We start from the raw sequence: 27,924 nt of genomic DNA, 5'->3' as shown, positions 1-27,924 counted from the left end.
TAAAAACATAGTCATGAAAAAATATGTATAGTTATTATTTGCAAAACAAATTGAGATAGCAAGTTCCTTAGTGCTTTTGGTAATTATATCGAGTGGGTCATTAAAAGACTTCCTGAAGCCTCAGGCAGTAATTTTATCCTGGTTGCATGTGGATTAGGGTAGCTTTACAATTTCACACCATGCTTAATAGAGACATTATTGCGCAGGACAAAGTGTTCTTATACACAAGTTGTCTCACAACTCATTGGCTTTTACTTGGTTTGTAGGATTATGTTTCAACAGATGCCACATGCCCAGCACTTGGGGGATAAGAAGTCTCTATCTTTGATGGATTCCAAAGATAAAGAATAATCACTTTTCCACCTGTTGTAACACAATTGTTTTCTTTAGTTTTCTTCAGGTTAAATATCCCTGTTCCCCCCATTGTGAGGTGGGAGTTGTAACAGGGAATGGAGACTTAGCGATATTTTGTTGGCAGCGGGCCATCTACCTGCTATTGATATATTTACTACTGTAGTACTGATGTTATTTTAGAAGCACTAGACTCTTTCCATCAGAATGTAATGGTGAATTCTGATGACTGAGAAATGACAATCAGGAAGTCACCTAAGCAAAGGAAAACACTAGTGGGCCAATCGAATACAGTCACCAAACAAGTAAATCTTTTGTTCTGGTCAGTGCTAAGGTCATTTGGTAATAATATATTTGAGCAGGACGATGCATTCAATCTGCAATGTCATTTGACCCTTCAAATTCTAAGTTTTGTCACAATGCTTTACCACTATTTTAATTAAAAGTTCAATAACCTACAAGATCGGGGCAGACAGCTTAAAAAGAATTTACTCTGGATATATTGGATTTTCTATAATGGAGTTGATTAGAAATCTAATGGCTCACATTATATGATTGTATTTTTAGAAAGCAAAATGCACAAACCAGATTGCTTCGGCATGGCTTACAGTAGCTAATTCTATTCACCTCTCATGCTAGCCATTAGGCAATGCGAACATAATTACTTCCCCAGTACTGTTTATACTCTACCTTTTGTCCTGGAGGCCCCAGAGGACCCTAAAAAAAGAAAAACTATTCAATTAACATAATAATGTAACCATTTAAACTTAAATGACCAATTAAAACTGTCGTAGTCTGCAAAGGATCCCTTTGCTGTGCAGAAATATGCTGATGTTTTGTACATCGAGGAAAACGAAAATTATTGGTTGGAAGTACACAATAGGTCTTTTCTTCTCTCTTGTTCTCTTTTGAAGAACATTAAACATATGCAGTAAGATTCAGATTTTTCCTTTAAAAAAAGAACCTTGGCTGTTACAAGCATCTGTTTCTTCAAATACCTGAAAATCTATCACATCAATCTCATTTAGAAGGCTGGAGATGTAGCTGCCAGAAGCAGTTAAAATGCAGTGCGGTTCCCCAACGAACAGGCACGTTATTTGACTTCTGCATCTGCAAAACTTCGGTAAGCAGATTTGCAAAGGAAATAATCGAATAGCATCACAAAGAAACATGTTTTACTCCATTCTTCCTCTTATGAAATGTGGCCAATTGACCTACACAAAAACTGGTTTACAAACTAGGGGATGCCGAGATCAGTTGTAGCACCTAGGGTGTACCAGAAAAGGAACAAAAGATGTGGTCAGCTGTTGATAACCTACGATACTGGGGGCTGGGGGGGGGGGGGGGTGGAGAATATGATATTTAGGAAGATGAATGGGGAAATTTACATACAAAGTGAAAATATGGCAGTTCTCAGATTTGGTAGTTTTTCAACCACAAAGTCAGCATTGGAATCCTTTTCACTTAATGTAGAACAAGGCACAATTTTGGGATGGTGGAAAAGAGCACAAAGATACACAGTTATAACTCTATTTATGTCTATTTTTAAATAAAAAAAATATTAAGCATTTTTCTAATTCTTTCAAAAACACTTTTAATTTTAGTATATTTTAACAGTTATACTTTTTATAATGCTGGCTTACTCTATCATTTCATGTTAACAAGCTCTGTATTCCATTATACCTTACCAATTACTAGCCTATTTTCATTGTGTGACATTTCAGACAATCAGCATCTTAAGTCATATTCTGTAACATTAAAGAAAGCACGAGAGTGCACATTAGAGGGAGAATTAGTCATTCATAAGTTTTTATGAAAAATACACAATGTTTAGGAGCATTCACAGAATCTGTTCCTCATAAATTATTTCGTAATCCTCACAGGAAGAGTAAGAATTTCCTCATAAAATCAGCTGTAGGTTATTGAAAGTGCACTGTGCAATATCACCTTTGTATGTTCCTTTTTTATTTACTCAACCAACCAGCCTCTTAATGAGCTTGTTATCCGGCATATCTGTGCGGTCAGACATACTCCTTCCCTATCTCACTCCTTGTATTTAAAACTTTCCCTGTTTCAGATTTTGCAGAGAAAACAGAGGGTATCAGGTGTAAATTCCCTCAACATCATGTCTCTCATCAATCCAAACCCACGTGGACCTCCTTCCTATGTCAGAGGGAAAAGAGACACTCCTCTGCGGGAAGATTCATCCAGTAGACTCTGGAATCCATCCTTGCCTCTGTCCTAGGGGATCTTTCTCCATCAATTATCCCTGCATCTGTATCAGGGCCTCCTGCTTCAAACCAGTTCCTTCCCCTTAGTACATAAACAGGTTTAATCATCCCTCACTTGGGTAAATTGTTTGGGAAGTGAATGCTAATGCTAAGTAAAGGCAGAATTTGGAAGTTGTAGTGATGGGAGATGTGACAGTCGAAGACGATTTGGGTTTTATCATGGTCTATGATTCCATTTTCCCAAGCGTCTCCAGGGCATTTCACTTCTTAAAATGTTGACGTTAGAAAGGAAATCATATAACAAAAGGTGCATTAATTCAGTGTTTAGACTGAGAATGTATATGTTCAATTCAAAAAGGTTTGTTTCCCATTTAAACTTAACTTTGCCACTTGAAAAAATATTGTTCAGTACAACTGACAGTTTGGTACATTGATGGACAACCCAGGAAAGGAAATCAGAGCAATTCCGAAATCAAGTGTTTTAACTAGAGACTAACATGTCTGGTATTTTCGCATATTGTCTCTGTTGCATGATCACATTAAATCAAAGATTTAGAAAGACTACCCATAACTGTGAAATCCATAAAATTAAATTGTCTATTTCAACACAATATTTCATGAAAATCAAAGGATAGCAATAGAGAAAATAAATAAAAACTTTTTCTTCACAGTTAGGAAATTATTTCTATTTTTGCTAAACTCTAAAAAAAAGCAGTTTTAAAAATGTAACATTAGCTTTGAATTGTGAATACATGTCTTGTGGATTATTCATAACTACGTTGCCAAGGGTATATTCTCAGCTACCAAAAATGTGCATATATTCCTTTGAATTCACTGGCAGGAAAAATGGTAGCAAGCCAAGGAGAGTGTCATCTGTTACTCGCAGGGGAGTGGGAATAAAGTGGAACTGGATATAAGGCACAGACGTACATTTGAGTAAGTATAGACACACACACGTACACGGGCACGAGCGCACCCCAAAGAGTTATTTTGCTGAACAAGATTTTGCTTATATGTATGTGTTTTGAGTTTCCTTAGTTAATTATCTCATTATATATCTGTGACATTGTGGTCATTAAATTTAACTTTACCAATGAAAGCTTCACTGATCAAAAATTGATTTTGAAGTTAGAATATGTTGCTACCAGTTGATTAAGATATTCACATTTGAATAATCTTCTGGTTTTGACTATAAACATAAGTTAATAAGGTTATGGGAAAATCCCATAGAACCATTCACTAACCATCTAACCTTCTTAAACTTATTTATATTTTCAGTGTGCTCAAAAGTCATTGGAATAATGGCTCAGATAAAAATGTCATAAGTTCATTACTTACTAGTCAAACTAGTGCTTTTATGATTCCTAAATTAAAGCCAATTATTCTAGTGTTTTAAGATTTTAAAAATAATTCCATTATTATTATCTCCATGACTTGTGTTTGGATCAAATCAATTTTTCTAAAATAAGGGTCAATATTTTTAATTCTACTTTTATTAATCAATAAAGTGTTGCTTTCTAGATATTTTCTTGGTGGGCACCTTTATATTTGCATATGCTTTGTAAGGAACCAATTTAAGTGGGAATAATCTCATCTCTTCTATTTTTCAAAGTAATTTCTGTGTCTATGTCTCAAGATTAAAAACTGTACAACATATAGAATCTCTGCATATTAAACTGTATCTCTTTAACTCCAAACGTGTTAAACTGTAATTTAAACCTTAAAATACACTCGTTTAGGTACAGGTTCTAGGTGAGTATTTGAAAGATAAAAACCCAGTGAGCCATTGAAAAATTCTAAGTGCGGAGTAATAACATCACTCATCTAGATGCAGAAAAAAATTTAAACCAAGGTTTTTGTGATACTATGGAAGAGACCATGGAGAGCTATGCAAAACTTATAAACAAGAAATAAATTAGACAGCACACTTGATATTCTTTCCTATTTACCTTCACCCCTGCTAGATTCCATATATAAAGATCATGTAAAATAGGTAGACTATGGTGAACAAGTAAGTCAAAGAAATATGATAGTCTTCATTTGGTGATTGCCTTCACCAGTAAGTGTGTTATTCAGGTCTGGGAGTGATCTTTTAGTCTTCCTGCTCCTAGCCCATCAGATAATTACTCAAGAATCACTCCCTCCTGCCCTTTCCATCAGCTGTATTACTATGCCCTTGTTCAAACACTCTTCTCTCCCACATAGTTGATGGGCATCTACCTGAGGGCCAATCAGCCTTTCGTCTCCTTCCACCTCTCTCTACAGTGCTGCCTGAGTGAGTTTTCTAGAAGACTAATCGGTTCATACCTTTCCTCTGCTGAAAACCCTTCAATGGCTTTCCATAGCTTTTGAGAAAGGTCAGAGCTTTTGTAATAGTGGTGGTTCACCACACGAGTCATGTTTTCACATCTCTGCAACTCTGTACCACTGGCTGTCTGTTCCTAATGGACTTCCTTCTGTTGGTCCTCCCTTCTTTACCCATTCCATCATTCAGAGCTCATTGCCCCCACGCATGGGCTTAGGTTCCCTTCTTTTGTTTTCCAAAGCACCCTTATGACAGCACTTCCTTCATAGAATTTACCAACAGTATTGTAATTGTCTGGTTACTTCTTTCTTCACACTAAATGTCTTCTGTCATGCACAGTAGCTGGCATATGGTAATTGCTCAGTGAATCCTTTTGCATTCATTAATTCATCCACTTAATAGTTTTCTAGTACCCACTGAGTGTCAGGCAATTTTCTTGGTGCTGAGGAAATAGCAGAGAACAAAATAAACAAAACTGCATGCCCTCCTAGACTTCGTACTCTAGTGAATGGAGAAAGACAATAAACAAATAAACAAGTAAAATATAAAGTGTGTCAAGTGGTTAAGTGCTAAAGCAAACAGGAATAAGGATTAGGAGAAGTAGATGTGGTAGTATTGTAAAGTGTGGGGGGTACTTAGTGAAGGCCTCAGGGATAAAGTGTCTCTTGGACAGCGCTCTGGAGGAGGTCAGGCAGAGGCATGCATCTAGAAGGGAAAAGAATGTTCTAGGCAAGGGAATACCAAGTACAAAAGCCAAGAGATGGGCACAGGCTAAGTGTGTTTAAAGAACACTGAGCAGGCTACAGGTAGGTAGTTGAAGGTGGCAATATGGATAGGGAAGGGAGATCATATTTGTATGGCCTTATAGGTTTTTGTAAGCACAACAGTGTTTACTTTGAGAATAATAACAATGATAGGAATAAATAAATACATAAAATAAGACAAATTTTTCGTGTACCATAGACAACAGTGTCTCAAGATGTTCATGAGAAGATTTTTCACCCTGGCATTTACCCAAGTCATTCTAACACTACTGGCATACTCTAATAGCCTCGAGATTACTTCTAAATGCAAGAATGAGTGGAGGAATTCAGTTCATGGCTTCTACATTAACACAACCAAGCAAAAATCATCTTAGTTATACAGTCTCATTAATACGGAAAGTGTTGTGGATGTGGATGTGGATGTAGGTCCGAGGCCTCTAATGTACTTCAGAGAGCCATTATGCAAACCATAGCTAGAATTATCAACTTAAGTTAATCTTCAAAGCACACAGTGAAGAAATGGATGTATCTATAACCATTATGCATTGGCTGCACTTTCTAGTTTGTAAAAATTAAAAAAAAAACACTTTTTAATTAAAAAAAAGCTTGATCATGGAATGGAAATGAAATGAAATGGAATGGAAAAAAATTAATGAATTCTTCTGACACCACCAACGTTAGTACAAATTTGATTGAGGTATTAATTACTTAAACAGGATGCAGAGTTTCTAAATGATGTGCTTTGGGTTGCCTCTTGGGAGGTGTTTCAAGGCAAGTTCTGGTTGCCTGCTATTAGGAAATGATGTTCTGTGTGAGCAGGGGGCGGACACAGTTCCTGTTGTGTCCCTGATGGCTAACAGTAAAATTTGAAGCTTTGAAAGCTGCTGGTCATTTCTGGATACAAGAATATACAACCAGCTTCTGTAATAAAAAACACAGGGAACAAGAAAGAGGTGGTCCATCTGTGAAGGGGAGGATAGAAGTCCTAAACTATTAAGCCATTTAAAATTATTTCCTTCTTGAGTTAAGAATTTTTCCATGATTTAATAAAAGGCGAAATGAAGAAAATACATTAAAGTCAGGTTCTATAGGGAAGAATGATAACACATATCATCTAACTTCTGGAGTCATAAAATGTTAGTATCAGAATTTCTCAGGGACGTGGTATAAAAGACTGTAATTATAACTTTTTGAAAAATATTAACCTGGTCAAATGCATCACAAGATCAGAAAACACATTAGCCTGGTTTATAAGGAGTAGGAGGAAATTTGAAATAAACAATGAAAATTTGTCTTAGGAAGAATTCATTTAAGATATATAAAATTCCATTTTCTATCTGGATGTTTGATGAGGGGCGGTCATGAAGCATAAACTCTAGCCACTATTATATGTATGTCTGGAGTATAATTCAAGTCATGTTTTACAAGATTCAGATTTCATAGCTGAAGTGTGTGGAAATGCCAAACTAGGAACTATTGGGAAATGTTTAGAATATAAGAGAGTGTGCTGAAATGTTTTCAGTGTAAAAGCCAATGATTTAGTTGAACTGGGTATGAAGGAACACAGCATAAACAAGGAAGAGGGGGATAGTGCTGAGATGGGAGAGCCTCATATCTTGTTTTGAGTCTTTCATGGACTCTGTCTTCAGTCACACCTAATCATGTATATTTTCCCAAGCAGTCTCCTATTAGTCTTCACATGAAGTTCTTAATAATTCTTCGAGGCTCAGCAGTCATAATTCACTTCCTTTGTGAGACTTCTCCAAGGCACCCAGACAGAGCTGGTTTTTATCCTCTTTGCTTCTCTAGCACATTTCAACTGGCTATATCTTAATATTTCACATATTTATAAAATCTATCTGACTAGGCAGCAAATTCTTCAGGTCATATATTTTACATCCTCAGTACCTAGGTCAGGGCCTAGCAAGTAAATATTGATTAAATTGAAAGAGTGAATTAATGAATATAAAAATTATTAAATTGCATTTACTGGATTTCCTCCACCATTTTACCACTCAAACCACCATACCTCTATCATCGAAAGGAGTTCCCAGTTTTGAGGCAGTGGTTTCTCTTTAAGTATCTGGGATTTTTGTGTCAATTATATATACAATTCCATAATTTCTATTATATTTCAAATTCTTATTATTAAACAATTTCCATTATTTCCTCTAAAAACAGGTCTACTTTGGAGACTATCAATAACATGGCATGTCTTTATAGAAATTTGTGAATATTTGATTTAAAAGTTTTAAATGGAGTAATTATTTTTTAAAAAGAATAAATTCTTTCTGACTTATTCATCTCATGTGCTGAGTTTTGGGGGTAAAAGGGATGAGTCATTTATTGGTGTTTCTCAAGATTATGAAGCCATGACCTCTGTAAGGAAGGTCTCTTAAAGCTCAGGAAATTAAAGAAGTAATACATTTTTTTCACTAGTTAACAAAACCAGGACCCAAGACTAAACATTGAGCATTAACTACCACCTCAGATTAAAGACAAAGCTAGGTATTTGAGAATCTGTGTTCTGATTAGGTCCCAAAACAGAGACTCTATCACCTCTCACCAGATATCCAGAGCTGAAATTAGCTCATTCCATCCCTTCTAAATATTTAATAAATTGTTTCTTGTTGCTGAACTCAAAATGGAAATGACCCGGAAAGAAGGAAAAATTAACAGGCTTCCTCTGCCCTCTGTGATTAAGCACACTTCCCTAGCGTGCCATAAAGGAAACAAATTTATGGTTCACAAAGGCCTATCACTGTACACTACACTCAGTAAAAAAATATTTCTATTGAGTAAAGTGTAAGTGCTTTTCCTATTTTAAATCAACAATGCTGAGAAACACTAGCTGCTAACGTTTAAATATCCCATGATCAGCAGAAGGAGGCCATAAATTTAGGATGATAATATATACTCATCTACTATTCAGGCTTATGTTCTATCTAGACCAATACTGTCCATCAGAACTTTCTGGAATGATGGCAGTGGTCTATTTTGCTAGATCCAGTATAGTAACCACTAAGGCAAGAGGCCACTAAACACTTGAAGTGTGGCTAGTGCAATTATTAGGAATTGGATTTAAAATTTTATTTAGTTTAAATTTAAATTTAAATGGCCACACTTATATTACAAACTACAAATCTAGACCGTATAAAACACAGTCAGGTGAACTGAATTCCATCCTCGTTCTGCCACTGACTGCTTTGTGATCTTGGTCAAGTTATTTAACCACTCTGATGTTATCCCTTTATCTGTGAAGTGAAATATTAGATGATTCCTAAGATTTCTTCTCTTTTACACTCTACTCTACAAATAGCCACATAGCGTGACTAGAAATTGATACAATTACTTTTCCACTATCTTCATGAAAATCAGTCTTTTAGTTATACCACACATACTCACGAACACAGACATACAAATAATCTATAACACACAAATGAATTTATGAAGATGAAGGAGAAAAAGAAGTTTTATAGTGATTCTGTTGGATTTATCCTGCCTACTCCTACTCCTGGTATGCAATGACACCTGTTAGGAGAAAAATATAAAGGTGACTCCTTTGTATTAGTACTTGAGTTATCGATTCATTGATTCATATCATTTGGTCATTCAGTTTATGCACAGTTGCCTCTACTTCGGGTCTGTTCTTCCAAAGGTGAACCACACCACCGGTGTGCACAGTAAACTGGAAGAAGAAAAAGTATTTTGAGGCATGTGGATATAGTTCGATCCTGTGAACATCCCAGAATGTCCTCAGGTGAAAGCCCCAGTCTCATAAAGCTGAAGGATGAGGTAGGTGTAGGATGGAAAGGGAGCAGGCCAGGTTCAGAGGCCAGAGCTGGGGCACAGCTCTCTGCATGCTACCACACTCTGCCTTGGATCTCCAAGGAGTGCAACAGTTCCGCATTTGAACTTTTCAAGTCACTATGCGGACATACCTGTGAAGGTCACAGGACAACGTATTTTACTTGCCAGTTTATTAATTTGGTTTATACCTGTTAAATATTTCAACACATTGTATAAGGGCTTCCATGTGTACTCTTGCCCTAAAATTTGCACATTTGCCCTTAATCTGCAGATGTTAGGCACAGGACTTATATGGACGCAAGTTTATTTGAGAAATTTCTTCTTAATCTAACAGAGAGATTAGGTAATCTAACAGAATTTGGTAAAGAGATTTGAATTTCATTAATCTCTTCATACAAGAACGACATTTTGCATTCGTATAGCTCTACAGTATGTTGGATCCTAAAGTTAAAAGAAATGATAAATAGAGAGGTTGATTATAAATTGAAGGAGACCATTTTTAAGGCTTTCTTGCATTAAAACTTAATACATGACTGTTGTTTACTGTATCTAGTTATTTATAGAGTATATAGATGTGCATATATAATATGGCTAAATGGCTATATAATATTTATCTGTGCATTTATAATGAAAACAGAATAGAATGATGGACTTCAAATATGGAAGAGGACTCAGATATCAATCATTTAGTCTCACCACTTTTACAGATGTGGCATCTAAAACCTAGATATCTTAATTTGTCTAATATGATATAGCTTACTAGACCTTTATCTGGAACCAGTGTAAGATAGTTAAAAATAGAGCTGATGCACATCCTAGAGGTTGTTTAAAAAAGGAAATGAGATAGAGAAGAATACAGACCGTAATGTATTCAGCCTTGGAGACTATCTTTTCATATTTATGTTACTTGATTGTGTTCTTTTTAAAAATTTTTTCTTAATGTTTATTTTTAAGAGAGAGAGAGAGAGAGAGAGAGAGACACAGAGTGCGAGTGGGGGAGGGGCAGCGAGAGAGGGAGACACAGAATCTGAAGCAGGCTCCAGGCTCAGAGCCATCAGCAAAGAGTGATGCAGGGCTCAAACTCACAAACTGTGAGATCATGACCTGAGCCAAAGTCGGATGCCTAACTGACTGAGTCACCCAGGCGCCCCTTGATTGTGTTCTTAAACCACTACCGAAAATGCTCCTTCAGAAGTCAATTTTTTGTTTCTAAAACACTGAGCCAGCTTTAAAGACAAGTCAAACGTCACTCTCTATTACCACACCAACGTGACTTTTTGACACTTCTGTAGAAGTCCAGGGCACAGGAATTCACACTGAGTTCCTTTGAGTTGGGCAACTGGACAGGGCTGTGCAACAGCACTGGGAGGAGGAGGTATTACTTGTCTACTTTATCTTGGTCCATTTGGAAAACCAAACATTACAGGCTCTAGACCAAAACACCATGGAGATGGGAAGGACTCTGTTAGAGGGGCATTTACTTGTACTTCACGGACAATCAGATTAAGTGAGGATAATGAAGCATTAGAACGGTTGCTAAGGCATCCCAGCAGGGCAGTGTGCACAATGGAATTAAACGCAGTTTTACTGAACAAGATTCCATTGTTAAAATCTAGTCTAGTAGCTAACTATCCTAAGGATGGTTTTGGTCATTTTTGTTATTTGTGATTTGAAGGTCTGGGGTTTTGCTTTCTCTGCGAGGTTATAATCCCAAAGAGAAGGCTGCTGTTTTCTCTCATGTCTGCCATCCTGCTGATCAAGACAGCTGGCAGAGCAAAGTAAAGTGATGAGTTTTAGATGGGGGAGAGCAACGCATTACAGCTAAATATATTTAAAGCAAATCTTCACATATTAGTTATTTCAATTTTATCTTAATTGAAGCAGAAGCAATTATTTATGCTTATGTAATTAGCTAACATAAAATGCATTATATTCACTTGAGCCAAATGAATTAAATGTGTTTTCAGGCAAAATTAAAATATGCTGAAAATATCGATAACCTCTTCAGAACATAAGTCCAAATTTCACTTTAAGGAACAATAACCGCAGATTTTTTTCTGACTTTTGAACTCTCTGACACTACCAGGAACCAATGAGTGACATTTTAAGTACTCTCATAATTCAGAAAGAGACAAATGGATATGCTATGGAATTTGCATATATTTGGGAGGAGAGTGAGGGAGGAGGAAAGGGTTTCAGAGTAAGAAAAGTGATTTGGTCTATAAAGCCTTGGATGTAGACACTTTGGACCAAAAAATAATTTCCAGGAAATTGGGATGAGTTGGCATATCTATCTTTTATGCTTTTGAGAATTCCTACCACTATTTACCAAAGAAGGAAACAGTAAGAATGTCAGAAGAAAAGATAATTTCAAAAATATGATTTTAACAGCTATTTAAACCTCTGAAAAACTTGAAAAATAAAGATCACTTGTGCTAGGGTTCACAACTTTGCAGCTTCCAACTGTGGTCAGTCCTCGCTTTGATTCTAGGGTCTAGTTTGATGACCTAGAACGGTTTTCTTCTTATTTAAATGGAGTCCAATTTATTTTAACTCAAGAGTCTGTGTTTGAAAACCTCATCCTGAACTTCTCAGAAAACCCGAAGGTCATGTTTACAGAATAGATGCACAGCAGGATTAAATAAATGTGGAACTGCTGCAGGCCCTTTTTATTCTATCAGAGATGCTGTTAATCTTCAGATGATTATTTTTGCCATATAAAATATATATCCTGGATTATGAAAACTAATTCCCCACCTGACACACTCATAAACGGTTTTGTAAGAGCTAATTTTAGAACACTCCTAGTTTTTTTCATTTCATCATCAGAGACATTTTACATTTTGAGAAATTCTCCGGTGCCTCTCAAGACCCTCTCCTCCACTACCCACATCGATAAACGTAGTGAGTTTTGCATACTGTGGAAAAGATGAGAGCCATGCTGTTTGTTACCTTTCCTTGTTTTAACTTGTGGATGAGAAGGCGATTGTTATGAAAAATTGATAATGTAAGATGATAGGAGAAGGCCAAAAATAAAAACTGGTAACAGCAAATAGGACCCAAGGAATAAGTTGCACTATCGATCACAGTATCTAATACGCTGCAATGTAACTGATAGCTGTAATCACATGGTTCTTATCCCTTATATTTCATAGAGTGGCCTTTCTGTATGCTAAGTTATGTCACCGGGGATTCATCTTAACAGTGATACTTCTTATTTATGGAACTCTTTGTAGTTCATAAAGCATTTCCATATTATTACTCTTTCATTTGCTTCTCACCAGAACCCAGTGAGATAGATGAATTAGGAATGACTGCCTACACGTTACAGATCAGTAAAAGAGATCACAGTCTATAGTCATTCACTCCCCTAAGCAGTTTTGAGTCCAGAACTACTCAGGCAATGTATTTTTCTCCCTACCAGACTTCTAGTCAACACACACACACACACACACACACACACACACACGTGTGTGTGTGCACACGAATGTAATATTTAAAAGGAAAAACAAAGAAAATTTCCAGTGAAAATTTTTGTTTCCATGAAAACTATTGTTTTTTCAGTACCATCTTCTTTCTTTGATACAGGTTAAAATATATAAGTGCTATTTAAGTTAACAAATATAACTGTTTTTTTAAAAATGATAGCTTTTTAAACCATAGAAATATTTCACTTTAAGAGGGGAAGAGGAATTAGAGGATTATATTGCTTCACAAAAAGACTCTGAATAGGATTGCTTGAAATAGCAAAATTCCCCAGAACATTTAAGATATGTTGATTTATGAAAATCTGATTCATACAGAACTTTACAGGAATACATCTGTTATATAAATCCATGTTCACCTGTAATTTACTCTAGGGGGAACAACTGAGTGATAATAATAATAACACACTCATATAGTTCTTCGTTATGTATTTTAAAGTGCTTTCCCCTAATTTATTGCATTTGTCTTTGGCAACCTTATAAGGGAGGCAGAGAGGGTATTATTATCCTTTCTTTACGGATGAGAAATTAGAGGTTAAGTGACTTGCCCAAGGTCAGACAGACTATTCATTCATTTACTGCTATTTGAGTGATGTAGTTTTAACGGGGTAGGTCAAGGAAGTAAGGTTCTTCCTCCTAATTTTTTTTAAGCAGCTGTGAAGGCTATTAAAATAGAGGTGGATGATCTCACAAATGTAATGTTGAACAAAGAAGCCAGACACAAAAGTGTATATACTGTAAGATTCTATTAATATAAAATTCAAATGCAAGCAGAATTAATCTATGGTGGCAGAATCAGGATGGTGGTGACCTTTGGTAAGAGGCAGATGGTGACTGGAGGGTAAAGAGGGGTTTGCTAACATTGTACTTCTTGCTGGTTTGTGGTTGTATAGTTATGTTCACTGTGGAAATTCACTGAGATATATACATGCGATTTGTTTATATGTATATATTTGATTTGTTTATATATATGTATATATATATATACACATTATATATATATATATGTATCCCATATATATATGTATATAATGTATATATATATACATTATGTATATAATGGAAGTTTTCTTTTAAAAAAGTTTTATATCTTTAAAAACAGTACAGCACTTTAGAAGATCATAACATTACACATATCCTTTGAACATTTGTGATTTCAATCAAGTTTCTTAGCTGCATTCTAAAAATGAGAATATGAACTAAATCTGAAGAGTTTAAAAAGAAGAAAAAATTTACTTAAAAATGTCTGGGATCATCTTCATCTGAAAAGTTGCTATATGAAATGGGAAATTGAAGCAAACTAAGATAATAACATAATTCATTTAGGGCCAGTGGAACATTTATATTTAATGACATTAAGCTAGGAACTGTAGGGAAATGACATTAAACTGTGATTCACATAGTATATTCTAGAATATATCTTAAGGAAGATAAGATAATAATTTTTAAAATATCCATTTTATTTTAGAATTTTGTGTCTTAGGATGATGCATTAGGCATCAAGGTAGAAAGCCAGTGGCAATGATAAAAATCTCAGTAGAATGTGCAAACTTGGGAACAAACATGGGCTCCTGAGAATCCCAAGAGCCTTCAATGTAACAATGTTTGGGAGGAATATGTTTTGAGCATCATCCAGGATAGAAATTACAGTTGCATTCAGTTGCTTAAAGCAGTTTCAAAATTTATATTATAGTTTTCTAAGAATCCTTCACTCCGATGACCCTGTAACCCTGAGAACCAATGCTGTACTTGTACTCAAAGTTGCCACTTATGACATATGTTTTGTTTAATTTTTACACATTATCTTTTTTGTCGTGTTTCTTTCATTTTATTTTTTTCAAGAAGCCATGATAGTTCGTCCACCTTCAAGTCATCTGTATCCATTCACTATCTTGATATTATATGTTGGGAACAAAGAATTTCCGGGGGTAGGGGGGTGGGGTGGATCAGACTCCATTCCAGGGTGCTTTCATCTCACCAGCGATGTTTCAAAGCCACCTCCACCACAGCTAGGACTACAGCTCGGTGACGTTTCTCCCCAGGAGGGCTGTTGAAGGCATCCTGTTCAGGGAGAAGCCTTGAACCTTTAACCCATTCGCACATTTGTTTTAATTCCTGACCGACTGCTGTATTCTTGTGTGTTAGTTGCATTAGGACCTAGCTAACTCATTTTGTAAAATAAACGTTACACCCTAAACACCTGCGTCTGTGTGCCACAAATTGTGTAGAATACACACGATCAAGTCAATTGTGATCACTGCATCCAGGACGAATGTGAGACATAGCTGTCTTCTGGAATTTGGGTTATTAGAATGTCAACCTGTGTTCCCCAATGTTGCTCATGTCATAAAATAGGTCAGAAAGGTGGCTCCAGAGATAGCAGGGAAGAGACAGGGAAAGGTAGGTTGAAGGAATTCTACTCTTCAAGGCTCAGCAAGCTGCTCCAATTACTCTTTCCCTGGCAAAGGCTAAACAAATCATGAGGAACGGGACCTGCATGTCTCCGGGTAAGTCCATGTGGAATCATTTCATAATCTTTTTTAATGACAGGGATCAAGAAGGCACAACTGTTTCTCTCTCTGGGTGGAGCCCTTCAACAACAAAAACTCCTTGAATCCCTGTGGAAGTTTCACTATACTAATTCATGATTAGCAACACCTGAACCCTTTGAAAATTCATTCCTATTTAAGCTAATAGGCATATCCCTGGACTTAATCTTCCTTTATAGCGGCTGAACAAAGCATATTCTGTCCTTTGACCTTCCTTGCTGTCATTCCTCCCACCTGGAATCTCCTACTTTTTCCTCTCGGTCAGTTCTGTGGATGTGCTGCTTTGTGATCTTCACAAAAGACAGGCCACATTCTTTTTTCCATTTTTACTAATTTTCACTCTTTTCCTTATAGGTCATATGATGATAACATTTGTTACATATAATCTTGACCACACTTTTGAATAATTTGGACTTCCATTATTTTTAGTATAGAAAAATAAATTAAGATACTTGCCATCAAGCCTTGTTCTCCTGGTTTCCCTGATTCACCCTTAAAAAAGAATAGTGATAATATTTATTAATCCTATAAACATTAAAAAGCCATTTTAATCGTTTCTTTCTTTTTCTTTTTCACAATACCCACAGCGACGCATGAATGTCAAATATACTTTGCAGGCTACATAGAGGAATGCAAACACAATGCAATGAAAAGAAAGCCAGTGTTCTTCCTTCAAATTCATTTTATAAACATTTTAGGATTTAATAAAGTGAGTCTAGATTACAGCAGAGATTTAAGAATTATGCCAATAACGTATTCTAAATAAAACTAGTAGGAATGGTTATACTGTAAGTCAATAAAGGGTCCTAGAAAAATATTTAATTGTAATTCCAGTAACATTTATTATGTTCTGTTCATGATGACATAAAGATGATGATCTGGCCTCTTTATGAGAACTCAGAACTTCCATATATAGGATAGAGAGATAATTGCTCTTAGTACAGACATTAAATAATAAAATGTGCAGAGATTGATTTTGAATTTGTTTTCCTGGATTAATGATGGCTGAAGTGATATGTTTTATTAAAATTAATAGCATATGTTAAAATACATATAATTTGTGCTATATCATACCACTATCATAGTTTTCTAATACTCAGATTCCTACCAAATTCCTTATTATGTTTTATTGTCATATTATTATATTGATATCATTGGCAACAGATATTTTTTGGGAAAACCAGTCTTGTCATATCCAATATATATAAAAGTGGTTGGACTTTAAAAATGAGTACTTTCAGTTGGTTTTCGTAAAACCTTTTTCTAGTGGTTATCATCGTATATAAAAATTAACTCTGAGACTATACATCCAGTTCAATTTACCTTTGTGGAATTAAAAAACTTGCTCATACCTTTGTGTAAAAAGCTCTTATTTCTTACTCAGATGAATGAATTATGTTCATTTAAAGGATGACATAGTTTTTCAATGATTTACAGTTTGTCATACCTTACCTTTATCTTATTTCTTAAAAGTAATCTATACCTTGAGGAATATACAAGATCCAATGATCTAATTTTGTACCATCAAAATGATTTCAACTACTCTTCTTAGTGGAAGAAACACTCAAGGTATCTTTTTCAGCAACCAGCAATTCTTTGGGGAGCTTTAACTATCCCTAGAGGTGTGCTTTCTCTATCTTTTGGGATATCATTCCAAAAAAAGGTGAGAACTGTGAAGACAATTTCAGGATGGAATCACTACCTTTGATGGTTCAGTGAAAGCCGTCCTAAAGACCAGGAAATAATAGGTTGGGAGTCAATCTTACATTTCATATGACAAATTTACAGCCATGTTCAGAAAGGGAAACAGGGCTTTCAAGAAAGCTGTCTCAGAAAAGTCATAAAGTACTCTATATTCTTACAAAGAGAACCACTTATTAAAAAAATACATAAACATATGAATATAAAAATGAAATACACCAAAACAATTAATATTGCTATGGCTGATTTTTTTTCTTTTTGGTTGTCTTCAGTTTTAAAAACTTTCTACGTTGTGGATAAATGTTTTCATAATTTGTACTATGAAAACACTCAGGAAAATAATTTAAGTCAAAGCAATAGATAAATAGATTAATTAGTTCAGCAATAAATTTGAAATTCAAGTCCTAAAGCCATAATATAAATGTAAAAATGTTTAACCTTGCCATATATTTCTTTAAACTATTGGGTTATCTCTACTGAATCAAACCATTTATGTAGTGTCCTATACTACTGTATTATTGACACTTAATCAATCTTAGTAACTAAGTACTTAGATCTAAGTATTGAGATTGTTTTTAAATCATTTCTATTAATAAGGACAAATGATATTCAAACATGCCTATTGATGTTTTAACCATTAATATTACTGTTTTATTAACATTTTTTCTTTTCTTTCTTCCTTTCTTTTTTTTTTTTTTTTTTTTTTTTTTTTTTTTTTTTTTGGTCAATGATTTACAAGGCAGTAAACATTAAAAAGATTTACCTCCCTTGCCTTCCATAAATCATATGGGACTTTATTTTCTCTATCACTGATCCTTTGGAGAATTCCCAATCTCTCACCTATATTTTCAAGCTATTCTCCCATGTAAGCCAAAGACATTCATGTGTTCTAAGGTAGTCAGGACACAAGTGAGACCAGGAATCATGGACTTCTTGAGGCTTACCTGAAAGCCAGTTTAGTTTCCATCTCCAGGTCTCTCTGTGGTTCATGTGGGTTCCCCGTGGATTGAGTGGTAAAGAAGAATCCTGCTGGCAGCACCCTCTCTGCTTGGGGACTTTCCTATCACGCCACTTCCTGCAACCCCCTACTCCCATGGCCCCTCCTTTTTCCCATTCCATCCCAGTGCTGACCCTTAAAACGAATGGATCCAAAATGCAACTCACAGGCACTCCTGGCATTCCACGAGGGCCATCTTTCCCTGTGTCCCCAGGAGGCCCTCTTGGGCCGGGAGGGCCTGGAGGTCCTGGAGGCCCAGCCTGCCCTTGGTCACCCTACAATGGAGAAGCGAAGAGACCAACAGTGACCATGAAAGATAAAGATCCAGGTCTTCTTTTCAACACTTTAAATTTGTATTATCTAATCCACATTTACACTATGAAAAGAACCAGAACAATCAGAAACATGAAGCCTGTAGGCAATTTGCCTGCCAGCAGGGAGCAAATAAATATTCATGCTGGGTGAGCTGAGTAGATGCTATTAAAATCAAAGCAGCTCAGGAACCAGCACTCACAGCTCTTGGAAATAGTGTGTATGTTATCATGATATTCAGAGCTGTTAGAAAAGTTCTGCATAACTTAATTCGTGACAATGCTGCATCAGTTATATTCACCTTGTTTAATAAAATGACTGCATTTGTAGCTGGACAAATGTGTTTACTCTTTCATAACCTACAAAGTTAAACATACAGGCTCTTGTCAAACTGTATAATAATTTATAAATTACCAAAGCCAGAGAGCTTGGAAACTGGATCTATTACTGGATATAACTTAAGCTTTTTTTTTTTTAATTAAGAAAAAGTTAGGCATTCTATACCTTTTTACTTTGGTACTTTCATATACATTTCAAACAAATGCAGCTCACGAGACATAATTTTGTTCTAGGATATTTCCAAATAAATACCCCCACCCCACCCCCACCCATGAGAGATGAATGGTAAAGCAACAGTAAATGGAGTAATCACTGAATGTAAAGAAGAAATCAGACTTGAGCAAGAATAAGCACTACCTTAATGAGGCGGCGTTTAATGAGCTGCTGATCAGCAGAGAGAAACCCATGATTGATTTTAGGAAACACCATCTGATCAGTCAGGTGAGGTCAAAGGTTGAAGTTCAGAGGTGAGAGAGTTGGAGAATAGACATCAGAAGGCCCCAAGAAAGAAATAAAGATATTCACATTAGGCTTGTAATGACCATTAAACAAAACGGAACTGGTGCTTGTGTCTGACATCAGACTATCTGGCTCTTCTTGAAGGAAATATAACCCTAAGATAGGATGGCAAGAACAGGTTTTTAGTGAGGGAGGAATCTTTTGGATCCCATCATTCCACTGTGGCTGTTAGGCCTCTTTCATGTAGTATGTTAAAGAAGCAGGAAAGCTCCCATCACCCACATCCTGCCCTCTGAGCAGAGAGTCTAGAGACCAAGCACCAGTTCAAATTCCGTCAGACTTGTCAACCAGCATAACGTGGCAGGAACGCGACTGCCATTTTATAAGTGCCCTAAGTCCATAATACTTAGGATCATTTAACTGACCGAAAAACATCACAGAGTGTTGGCATGTGTGCAAATTAAACCATCAAGGTGTGGCTCAGTCCTAGATAGCCACGTCTGCCTCTCTTCATTACCCTTGCTCAACTTCAATATCCTTCTCTCTTTTCTGTTCAAGATTCTCCTCAATAGATATTTGACCTCGTTGATGTAGGCGAGGTCCCAAGGATCCAATAACTCAATGCATATGGTGAAAAGAGCAAGTGGACTTGGCAAGCCAATTTAGCTGTTCTCGCTCACTCTTATGCTGATTGCGGGCTCTGACTGAGCAGCATGGGTGCCAACCACAAACCTTGACGGTGAGGATCTGATTACTGTGCAGAGCAGCAACTGTGGGGAAGCCTGGCAGACCCTATGGACGTGGGACAGCACCAAAACAACACGACACAAAACGTCACACAGACATTCTACTGATGGACAAACAAAACAAGCGTGTATCTAATGCCACCCTGTCCCAGCTCTAAGTCTTGTCTTGTTTGACACACTGTAAAGGAAATCAGACATACAAGGCCCCCAGGCAACACATTCCTTAGATGGAAAGGCCAGATTGAGAACTCATTGTAACTTCTCTTGTGGCAGTTACACTGGGATCCGTGTATATACTGTTAGCACTTCTAGAATCTTACATACAAAATGTTAGCACAATATAGAGATAACTGCAGACACTGTTATGAAAGCAACACCGTAATTTCCCTCCATGGATATTCTGTTTACAACTCAGGACATACATGTATAAATTCTATTAATTCTTTTTTTTTTTTTTTTTTTTGGACAATACTGAACAGAATTTTGCAGTCTGATCAGAAATATTTCTCAGAATAAATGCAGTTTGCCTCACAAAAGATAGTCTTACCACCCACATATCAAAATTTCTCTCTCCAATCATATGATGATTCTCAGATCTTTCCTGTTTCAGGAATTCCTGCAGAGATGGTGGGTAGAAATCTGTCTCCTATAACATGTGTATTTCATGTCAGAGGGATTTATGGTCACACTCTGCAGTAATCACTTCTGTCATGTAACTTTTCCAAAAGAACTTGACAGTTCACACAACCCCTTGAAGCAGAAAAGTGGTTTTGAATTCCTTAACCAAGGAGAACAGGGGAGAGATATTTTAGAGACTTGTACTTCACTAACTTGTACTAACCTGTCTTCATAGGTGCTATCAATTGGGTAGGTCTGAGAGAGAACTTTGGCCTGTGTTCTGTATCTTTTCTGACATGAGATATTGCAGCCTTTTATTCCATTTTTTTCTCCACACAGAACATGTTTACCATACAAATAAAATAAACAGCAACCACAGCTTACATGGACTCAAGTGTCTGTAGGCTTCCCAGACGCTCCTTCTTCCTCACTGCCCTTCCCCTCTTCTGCCCAAATCTATTATGAGGATATCTTTAGTAAAAGCCCGTAAATTTCTAGTTTTTGAAATTTTGTTAGTCTTGGCATAGTCCTCTGCCTTATTTCCCCCTTACTTGGGATATACTTTTCTTTTTTTAAAAGAACCAATAAAATTATGTTTGCAGCATGAAGACATCTCTTCAGCCCTAATGACTTTGACTTTCATTCTTTGGAGCTGGGACTTCTCAGGAAGCAAAAGCAGAGGACATCTTATCTGTTTTAGCAAATCTTTTCTGATAAGGTTATTAAGTGTCTGGGTAATTTTGAGGTGACCTGTATCCTCTTTTTTCTTCTCCCTAAGTAAAAGCCCTTGAAACATAGATGCTACCCAAATTCAGAAATGCTACAAGTTGGAAAACAGATGTGTACAATTTGCTTTTGTTTTACTATGGAATATGAGTTTAAAATGTTATTAGATGGTAATGTGCCAGCATCTTTCCATCTGTGACTCATTAGCCCTATATTACACAGTCAGAATTTTATATATAAACTTCGTCTTTATGTAACAAAGAACAAAAACAGATACAAACAAGAAGTGTATGAGGGATCAGAATCTTGACTAGTGGCGATAAATCATAATGTCACTTTGAACAGGATTATCTAACAAAAATAATTTAAAATTAAAAGCCTTTAACAGCACACATGGTAGGACTTACAAAAGTTTTGAAATTTGAATGTATAAATAAGTCACTTCTTGTACTCATATCTGAGCATGAGCAGCTTGCTGTTTGATCATATTTTCTAAATGCTCACAAAAAGCATTAGCTTCATAACTTCTTACTTTGGTTTCCAGTGTTAGCGAGATCTAAAGAGGGAAGTGGATAGGTAATTCTCATCTCAGATCATTTTCACTAAACAGAAAAATCTCTATTTGAGGAAGCTGATTTTATATTCCTCAATCATCTTAACTGTAGAAAATGCTACCGATTAGGTGCTTAGAGCTACATTGTAAAGATTTTATTAATGAGCTAGGCAAAAGGATTTCAGAAGTTTATACGTAACAAAGTAGAAAGGGACATGTGGAAGAATTCTCTTAAATTCTAACAAAAATCCCATGGCTTAGGCTGCAATTTCCTAGGACCTGGTGCTCTTCAAAACTGTGGTAATGCTTGAAGGGTACATGCCAGTGTCGGGGGTGGGGTGGGGTGGAGGCAGTGGATAGGGGTTATGTAAAGGCAATAATAAATATGGCACATCTTCCTTAAGAGTCAAGTTTGATAAATGTTAAATTATTTTAAATATTTTTATGTAAAGCAATGTCATATTATGAGGTAGAGTGCAAAATTTGCACAAATTTTTAAAACTTTTACCATTTGATCATGGTGGAGAACCTCATCTCACAGGGGATACCTCTACATTACAGGTAATACTGAACTAACCCTCTTCTTCCCACAGGAGGTCTTTGGTGGATAAGTTTGGAAAGTACTGGTGGTGAATACTTATCTGTAAGTCATGGCTTTACGTGGCCATAAGAGTTAGTCCTCCCTGGCCATTCACACAGAGTGCACTTTTTCATTACGCCATTTTTTTCCATGATTTCATTAGTCATAGTCCTTTCTAAATAAATGGAATGGACATATTTCACTTGGTTTTACATCTTGGAAAACTTGCCTGGTACACAGATGGTTCAAGTAGGTGTGGGAAAAAACTGTCTCTCCAGAAAAACATGGAGAAAGAGTCCGGGAATAAGCTAAAATGTTAAAATAATGTGTACAATTTTCACTCCCAAATATTTTGAATTTTTAAGAAATTGGATGTATAAGAGTGTAAAATATTCAACCCATTTTCCTCTTGAGAGCATACTCAAGCAACTTCACAAATCCTGTGACATCCTGTGAAGTAGGTTACTATCTTGGACCAGTGTTTTGACACCATGTTAGGAGAAAGTCTATATCACTTCATTACCTTCTAGAAGCAAAGAGGCAAGCCTACCCCAAAGAAATGTTGAACAAATACATATTACATAAGAGATGCTTCTAACTACTTACAGAGACATAATTCAAGATGCTATTGTGTATTGTATACTCAGTAATGGTGTCATATGATTACATTATAGTGAGAAAACTGTGTTTGGTCAAAAGTATTCAATAAGGCAACTATAGAGCCAAGAATTTAATCCAGGATTTTTAATTCCAGACTTTCTCATCATGCGATTTATATGTCTTTAATTTCTTTCTACTTTTATAGTTGGAATATTAGAAGTTGACTAACACCACCAATATTTAAGAAGTATTTATTGACTGTCTTCCATGCAGCATTCACTGCCTAGGCATGGGAATCGAATTGTGAGCATGACCCCAGGCTTATAGGGGTCAACATCTAGTGGGGAAACAGGAAAAAATAAGCAAGCAGTAATCATATGGAGGGATGACCATTTTGGTGGGGAAGGAGAGGGGCCACAGAGTAAATAAAAGTGTGCCTGATGGTAGGTTTGAGGATCTCTGGGAAACTTCCCAAGCCACACGAATGAGGGGAAGAGGGTTGGTAGAGCAAGAGAACTAAAGACAGAGATAACATTTAGGAAAATGTTATAATAGTCTAGTTGAGAGACTATACCCTAGGGCTAGAGAAGGGACAAATCCATAGTTTCAAGTGATATTAAGGAGGTGGAATACGCAGCACTTGCAGCTTGGCTGAGAACATAAGGGAGAAGGAGGAGCAGTGAGTGGTCCTACATGTCTAGCCTGAACGCTGGAGGATGATAGAGGAAACACTAGTAATGAATGGGTTTTCTGGGGCAGGTAGGTGTTCATGGATGGTGAATTCAGTTAGGGACTTGTTGAATTTGAGGCATCTAAGAACAGCCAAGGCATGGCAGCTAGATATGCATATAAAATCGTCAGGAGAGAAGTGAGAATGACAAGTCATAGGGCTGCCTGAAGTCATGTAGAGAGGTTGGAGAGAGAACAGACCTAGAAAACAGCTCTTGGAAAGACTTCGATTTTAGGGATGAGCAGAGGAAGAGGCAACCACAAAGAGAAATAATAAAATGTGGTTGTAAAAGTAGGAGAAACACTAACTCACCTCACAAATTTCTACACAGGCAAATGACTCAGAATGACTCATTACTGAAAACTGCATCATTCATTGTGTTGTATAAATGCACATGAACTGAATTCCTCCGCTCACTGTTGCACGTAGAGGTAATCTAGAAACTAACAATGGGCAATGCCACTGACAGTGGATGCTCACTGATATGCACAGGGGAGTATAACTGAGATTGTAGAGGTACAGAGAAAAAATTAAACTATTATTTTAATTATAAAGGTGGACCCCCAATAGCAAATCATATTGGAAGAAAAAATATGTGTTATGCTAAGAAATGAAAATTCCTGAGTTTCTCCATAATGTAAATAGTATCATGATTCTGTTAGCCCCCAATATATCATGCATAACAACACAACCATTACAGTAGGTATGTGTGCAGCATAAATAAAGATGAATATTCTGAGACATTGATAAAATGATTTCTAGCTAAGAAAGGCCAGATGGGAAAACATTGTATAGGATGCAGAAATATTTAGGTAAAAGAATAACTTGAGTTTAACAGCAGGAACTGTTAGAAAACAAAATAGGCAAAGAAAAGAAATTAGGAGAAAGGAATTTGCTGCTAAATCATTTCATTCTGCAGTAGATGGTAACATCTGTCTTAATAGAAAAATTAACTACATGAAGCTAAATAGCAATGGAATCCTTTGAATAGCCAAATGCCATGAGCCTGAGAAAATCAGAATTTCTAACGGGTTGAAAAGGATTGGCTTATAGAAATATTAATTATGGGGAAGAACTAGCTTTCTGGGCTGAATATGATGTTGAGTCAAGAAGTTAATTTTTCTTTTTAATAGATATGCTAAGTTCCATCCTATTGTGTTAACCCTAGTCACTCCAAAAATTATCTTTTTATATGTAAATGATACATGTGAATTTGAAAGTTATTTAGAAGAGAAAGAGAACAATACAGTCCCTACATTGGCAAATGTCATTAAATACTACTGTCACTAAAATGCTAAGTAAACTGTACTGTAAAAGATCTGTGAATAAGCAGAAAGATGGCAGATAACCCTCCAACACTGGCAAGTGTAAAGTATATGAAAAACCTCCTACACCACACGTACTGAAAAAGGCTCCATTTGTTACGTACAATCTAATAAGGATTCCAGGGGGGTGTTGCAATGTTTCCTAAAGATATATGGCTAAGAAAGAGCCACAGAAGATGAGACCCCATGAATAAAGGTAAGATTCCTGAAGAAGCTTTGCCCTACCCTGAGGCAATCAGAGAAGCAGAGACACAGGACGGGGGCGGGGGGGAGTGGGGTGGTAAACAGCTTCAGGGTCTGGGAGAAAACAAAGTAAAATTGTGTCAGTTTTATTTATATAACCTGTGCTATCATTGAATTGGAGCTATTCTCTTTCAGAGAACATCAAGAGAACAGTCCTGTTTTAGGGTTTCTTCATAATAAAGATAATAAATAATGATGACAATGGTAATGATGACAGTGGTCACCATTCACATGATATGTACTATGTGCTAGGTATTATTGTAAGAGCTTTATAAATGTTAGCTGTTTTAATTCCCATGACAACTATTTGACAGATGAGGAATTTGAGGCATGAAGAGGTTTTGCCCACTTTACTGTAAGTAGAAGAGCCAAGACTCACACCCTGGCCATCATCTATGCTCTTAGCCATTATACTTTCCATACATCCTTCATAGTCTCTGAATTTCATTCCCATTTATTCATTTGTTTATCAAGGAGAATTTAATAAGATCCTACTAGAAACAAGGCAATATTTGGACATTGAGATTAGAAAGCCGTATCCCAGGCTTCAGGGAACTTAGAATATAACCAAGAAAGGCAGATGTTAAATATGCAATTACAAATGTGGCTGGGAGATCATATATATATATATATATTCTTTTTCTCATATTTTTTCCAATTCCTTTGTCCCTCAGTCAGGTTCTTAGTTGGCCATCTGCTATTGCCTCAGAAGAGGTATAAGGAGGCAGGGTGGAAAACAAAACTTGTCTACCAACATTTCTAGAAACTGAAAATATCTAGGAAGACACTACCCCAAACTGGAAGAGAGGAAATAGGTCTGTGGTCCCCAAGAGCAGAGGGAGAGCCTAAGCCCTGCTTCCCAGCAGCAGTTTCAGAAAACAACAATACCTCAAACAAAAAAGCCACATGACATGTCTAGATGCAAGAGACCATGTGCAACCTTGCAAAACATTCCCTTGCATTAACCATGGCACAGAAGTAGCAGAAATTTTCCCATGCCCTACAGATGCAGCAACAACACACTACATGTGAAGGGCCATGGAGGTCAGTCAAGCCACGCTGCCTCTCAGCAGCAAACTTGAACTGATGGCCAAAGACCAGGTACCTCTCAATTTCCACTCCAAATCTTTTGATACTATAAGACCTCAGAAGTGTGAATCAGTCCAAAAGGGGGAGGAAAGTGTGGACATCCCAAGAAAAGTGATGTTTTGTTTTTTGTCAGCTGAGAAGAATGGAGGATTCAGTTTCAGAAATCACATCAGATTCAGAAATCAAACTGTTATGGAAAATGAAGTCATATTTTTTACTCACTTGAGTTTTTGCATTGAAAATCACACCCCAAAAGTGAATAGGATGACTGTTAACAAAACAAAAACTATGAGAGTACAAAGAAAATGACCTAACAAGGTCAGCTAGTCAGGCAGGACTGCCCCCAAAAAGTGGTATTTAAGTTGAGACCTGCAGAATGTGGGGGCATACAGACCCGTGGTGCCTGGCTACTCTCAAAGGGCACTGATACCTTCGCTTCCTGATAGTATCATCAAGGTGAATACTAAAACCAAGGAGAAAAATATATTTTCCTTTACCAAAGAAATACTGAATCTACACTTGGAATACAAAGATTGGGTCCTATTTTAGGTACTCCCTTGAGATGTAGGCACCATTCTCCTTTTGGGCAAGGTTAAGATAAAAGCAATGGTAATGGCTATCGGGTATAGGATTCCTGTGGGAGGTCAGATTGATGAGAATGAGAGAGAGATTAACTAAATATCCATTCCTTCCTATAATAAATGTCTCTTAAGTACATTCTACATGCCAATTACAGTGAGAAAAGCTGTGGGGGTTTAAATCTAGTGAAGAATGGGGTTTAAATCTATCATAAGAATACCAATTTAAGTGGAAAATATGCTAAATTAGTGCTGTAATTAGAGGGGCAGGCAGTAGGCTATTTAAGCACATTGTGGTTGGGAAATGGAGTAAGGCTCCTAAAAGATGGGATCTGAGCCAGGGGAGGAAGGATGGATAGGACAATGGTATTTGAGGTGGGGTATGGACTTGGGCTTAGGGAAGAAGGTATTTCAGTCTGACATCCAGTGAGCAAAGAGGTGGGAAATAAGTTGAGTTTGGTTGGGGCGAAGCACATACTTTTTTTTTTTTTTTTTTTTTTTTTAACATTTTTTAATTTATTTTTGGGACAGAGAGAGACAGAGCATGAACGGGGGAGGGGCAGAGAGAGAGGAAGACACAGAATCGGAAACAGGCTCCAGGCTCCGAGCCATCGGCCCAGAGCCTGACGCGGGGCTCGAACTCACGGACCGCGAGATCGTGACCTGGCTGAAGTCGGACGCTTAACCGACTGCGCCACCCAGGCGCCCCAAGCACATACTTTTTTAGGGAAGAGCTGGAATGGTTGACAGAGTATAGATGTGCAAGGTCTTCCAAGAAGCTCAAAGGGGGAAGTAGCGGAAAGCCACAAAATTTTTACATAATGAAAGTGCCA

At 36.8% G+C, this 27,924-nt stretch overlaps 1 protein-coding gene across 1 annotated transcript in view; it reads right to left on the bottom strand.

Annotated features, from left to right (window-relative positions):
* COL25A1 (collagen type XXV alpha 1 chain) overlaps positions 1–27,924 on the bottom strand; it is a 477,363-nt gene that overhangs the window by 104,649 nt on the left and 344,790 nt on the right. Inside the window, exons 8-11 of the mRNA XM_058721691.1 lie at positions 19,202–19,273; positions 18,361–18,468; positions 15,952–15,987; positions 1,042–1,068 (exon numbers count right to left, since the gene is read on the bottom strand). Coding sequence (XP_058577674.1) covers positions 1,042–1,068; positions 15,952–15,987; positions 18,361–18,468; positions 19,202–19,273 — 243 coding nt within the window. The remainder of the gene's footprint in view (positions 1–1,041; positions 1,069–15,951; positions 15,988–18,360; positions 18,469–19,201; positions 19,274–27,924) is intronic.

This window comes from Neofelis nebulosa, chromosome 3 (genome assembly GCF_028018385.1).
Source record: "Neofelis nebulosa isolate mNeoNeb1 chromosome 3, mNeoNeb1.pri, whole genome shotgun sequence".
Taxonomy (NCBI): domain Eukaryota; kingdom Metazoa; phylum Chordata; class Mammalia; order Carnivora; family Felidae; genus Neofelis; species Neofelis nebulosa.
The sequence above is the reverse complement of the archived record's forward strand: the minus strand, read 5'-3'. Positions and strand labels throughout refer to the sequence as shown.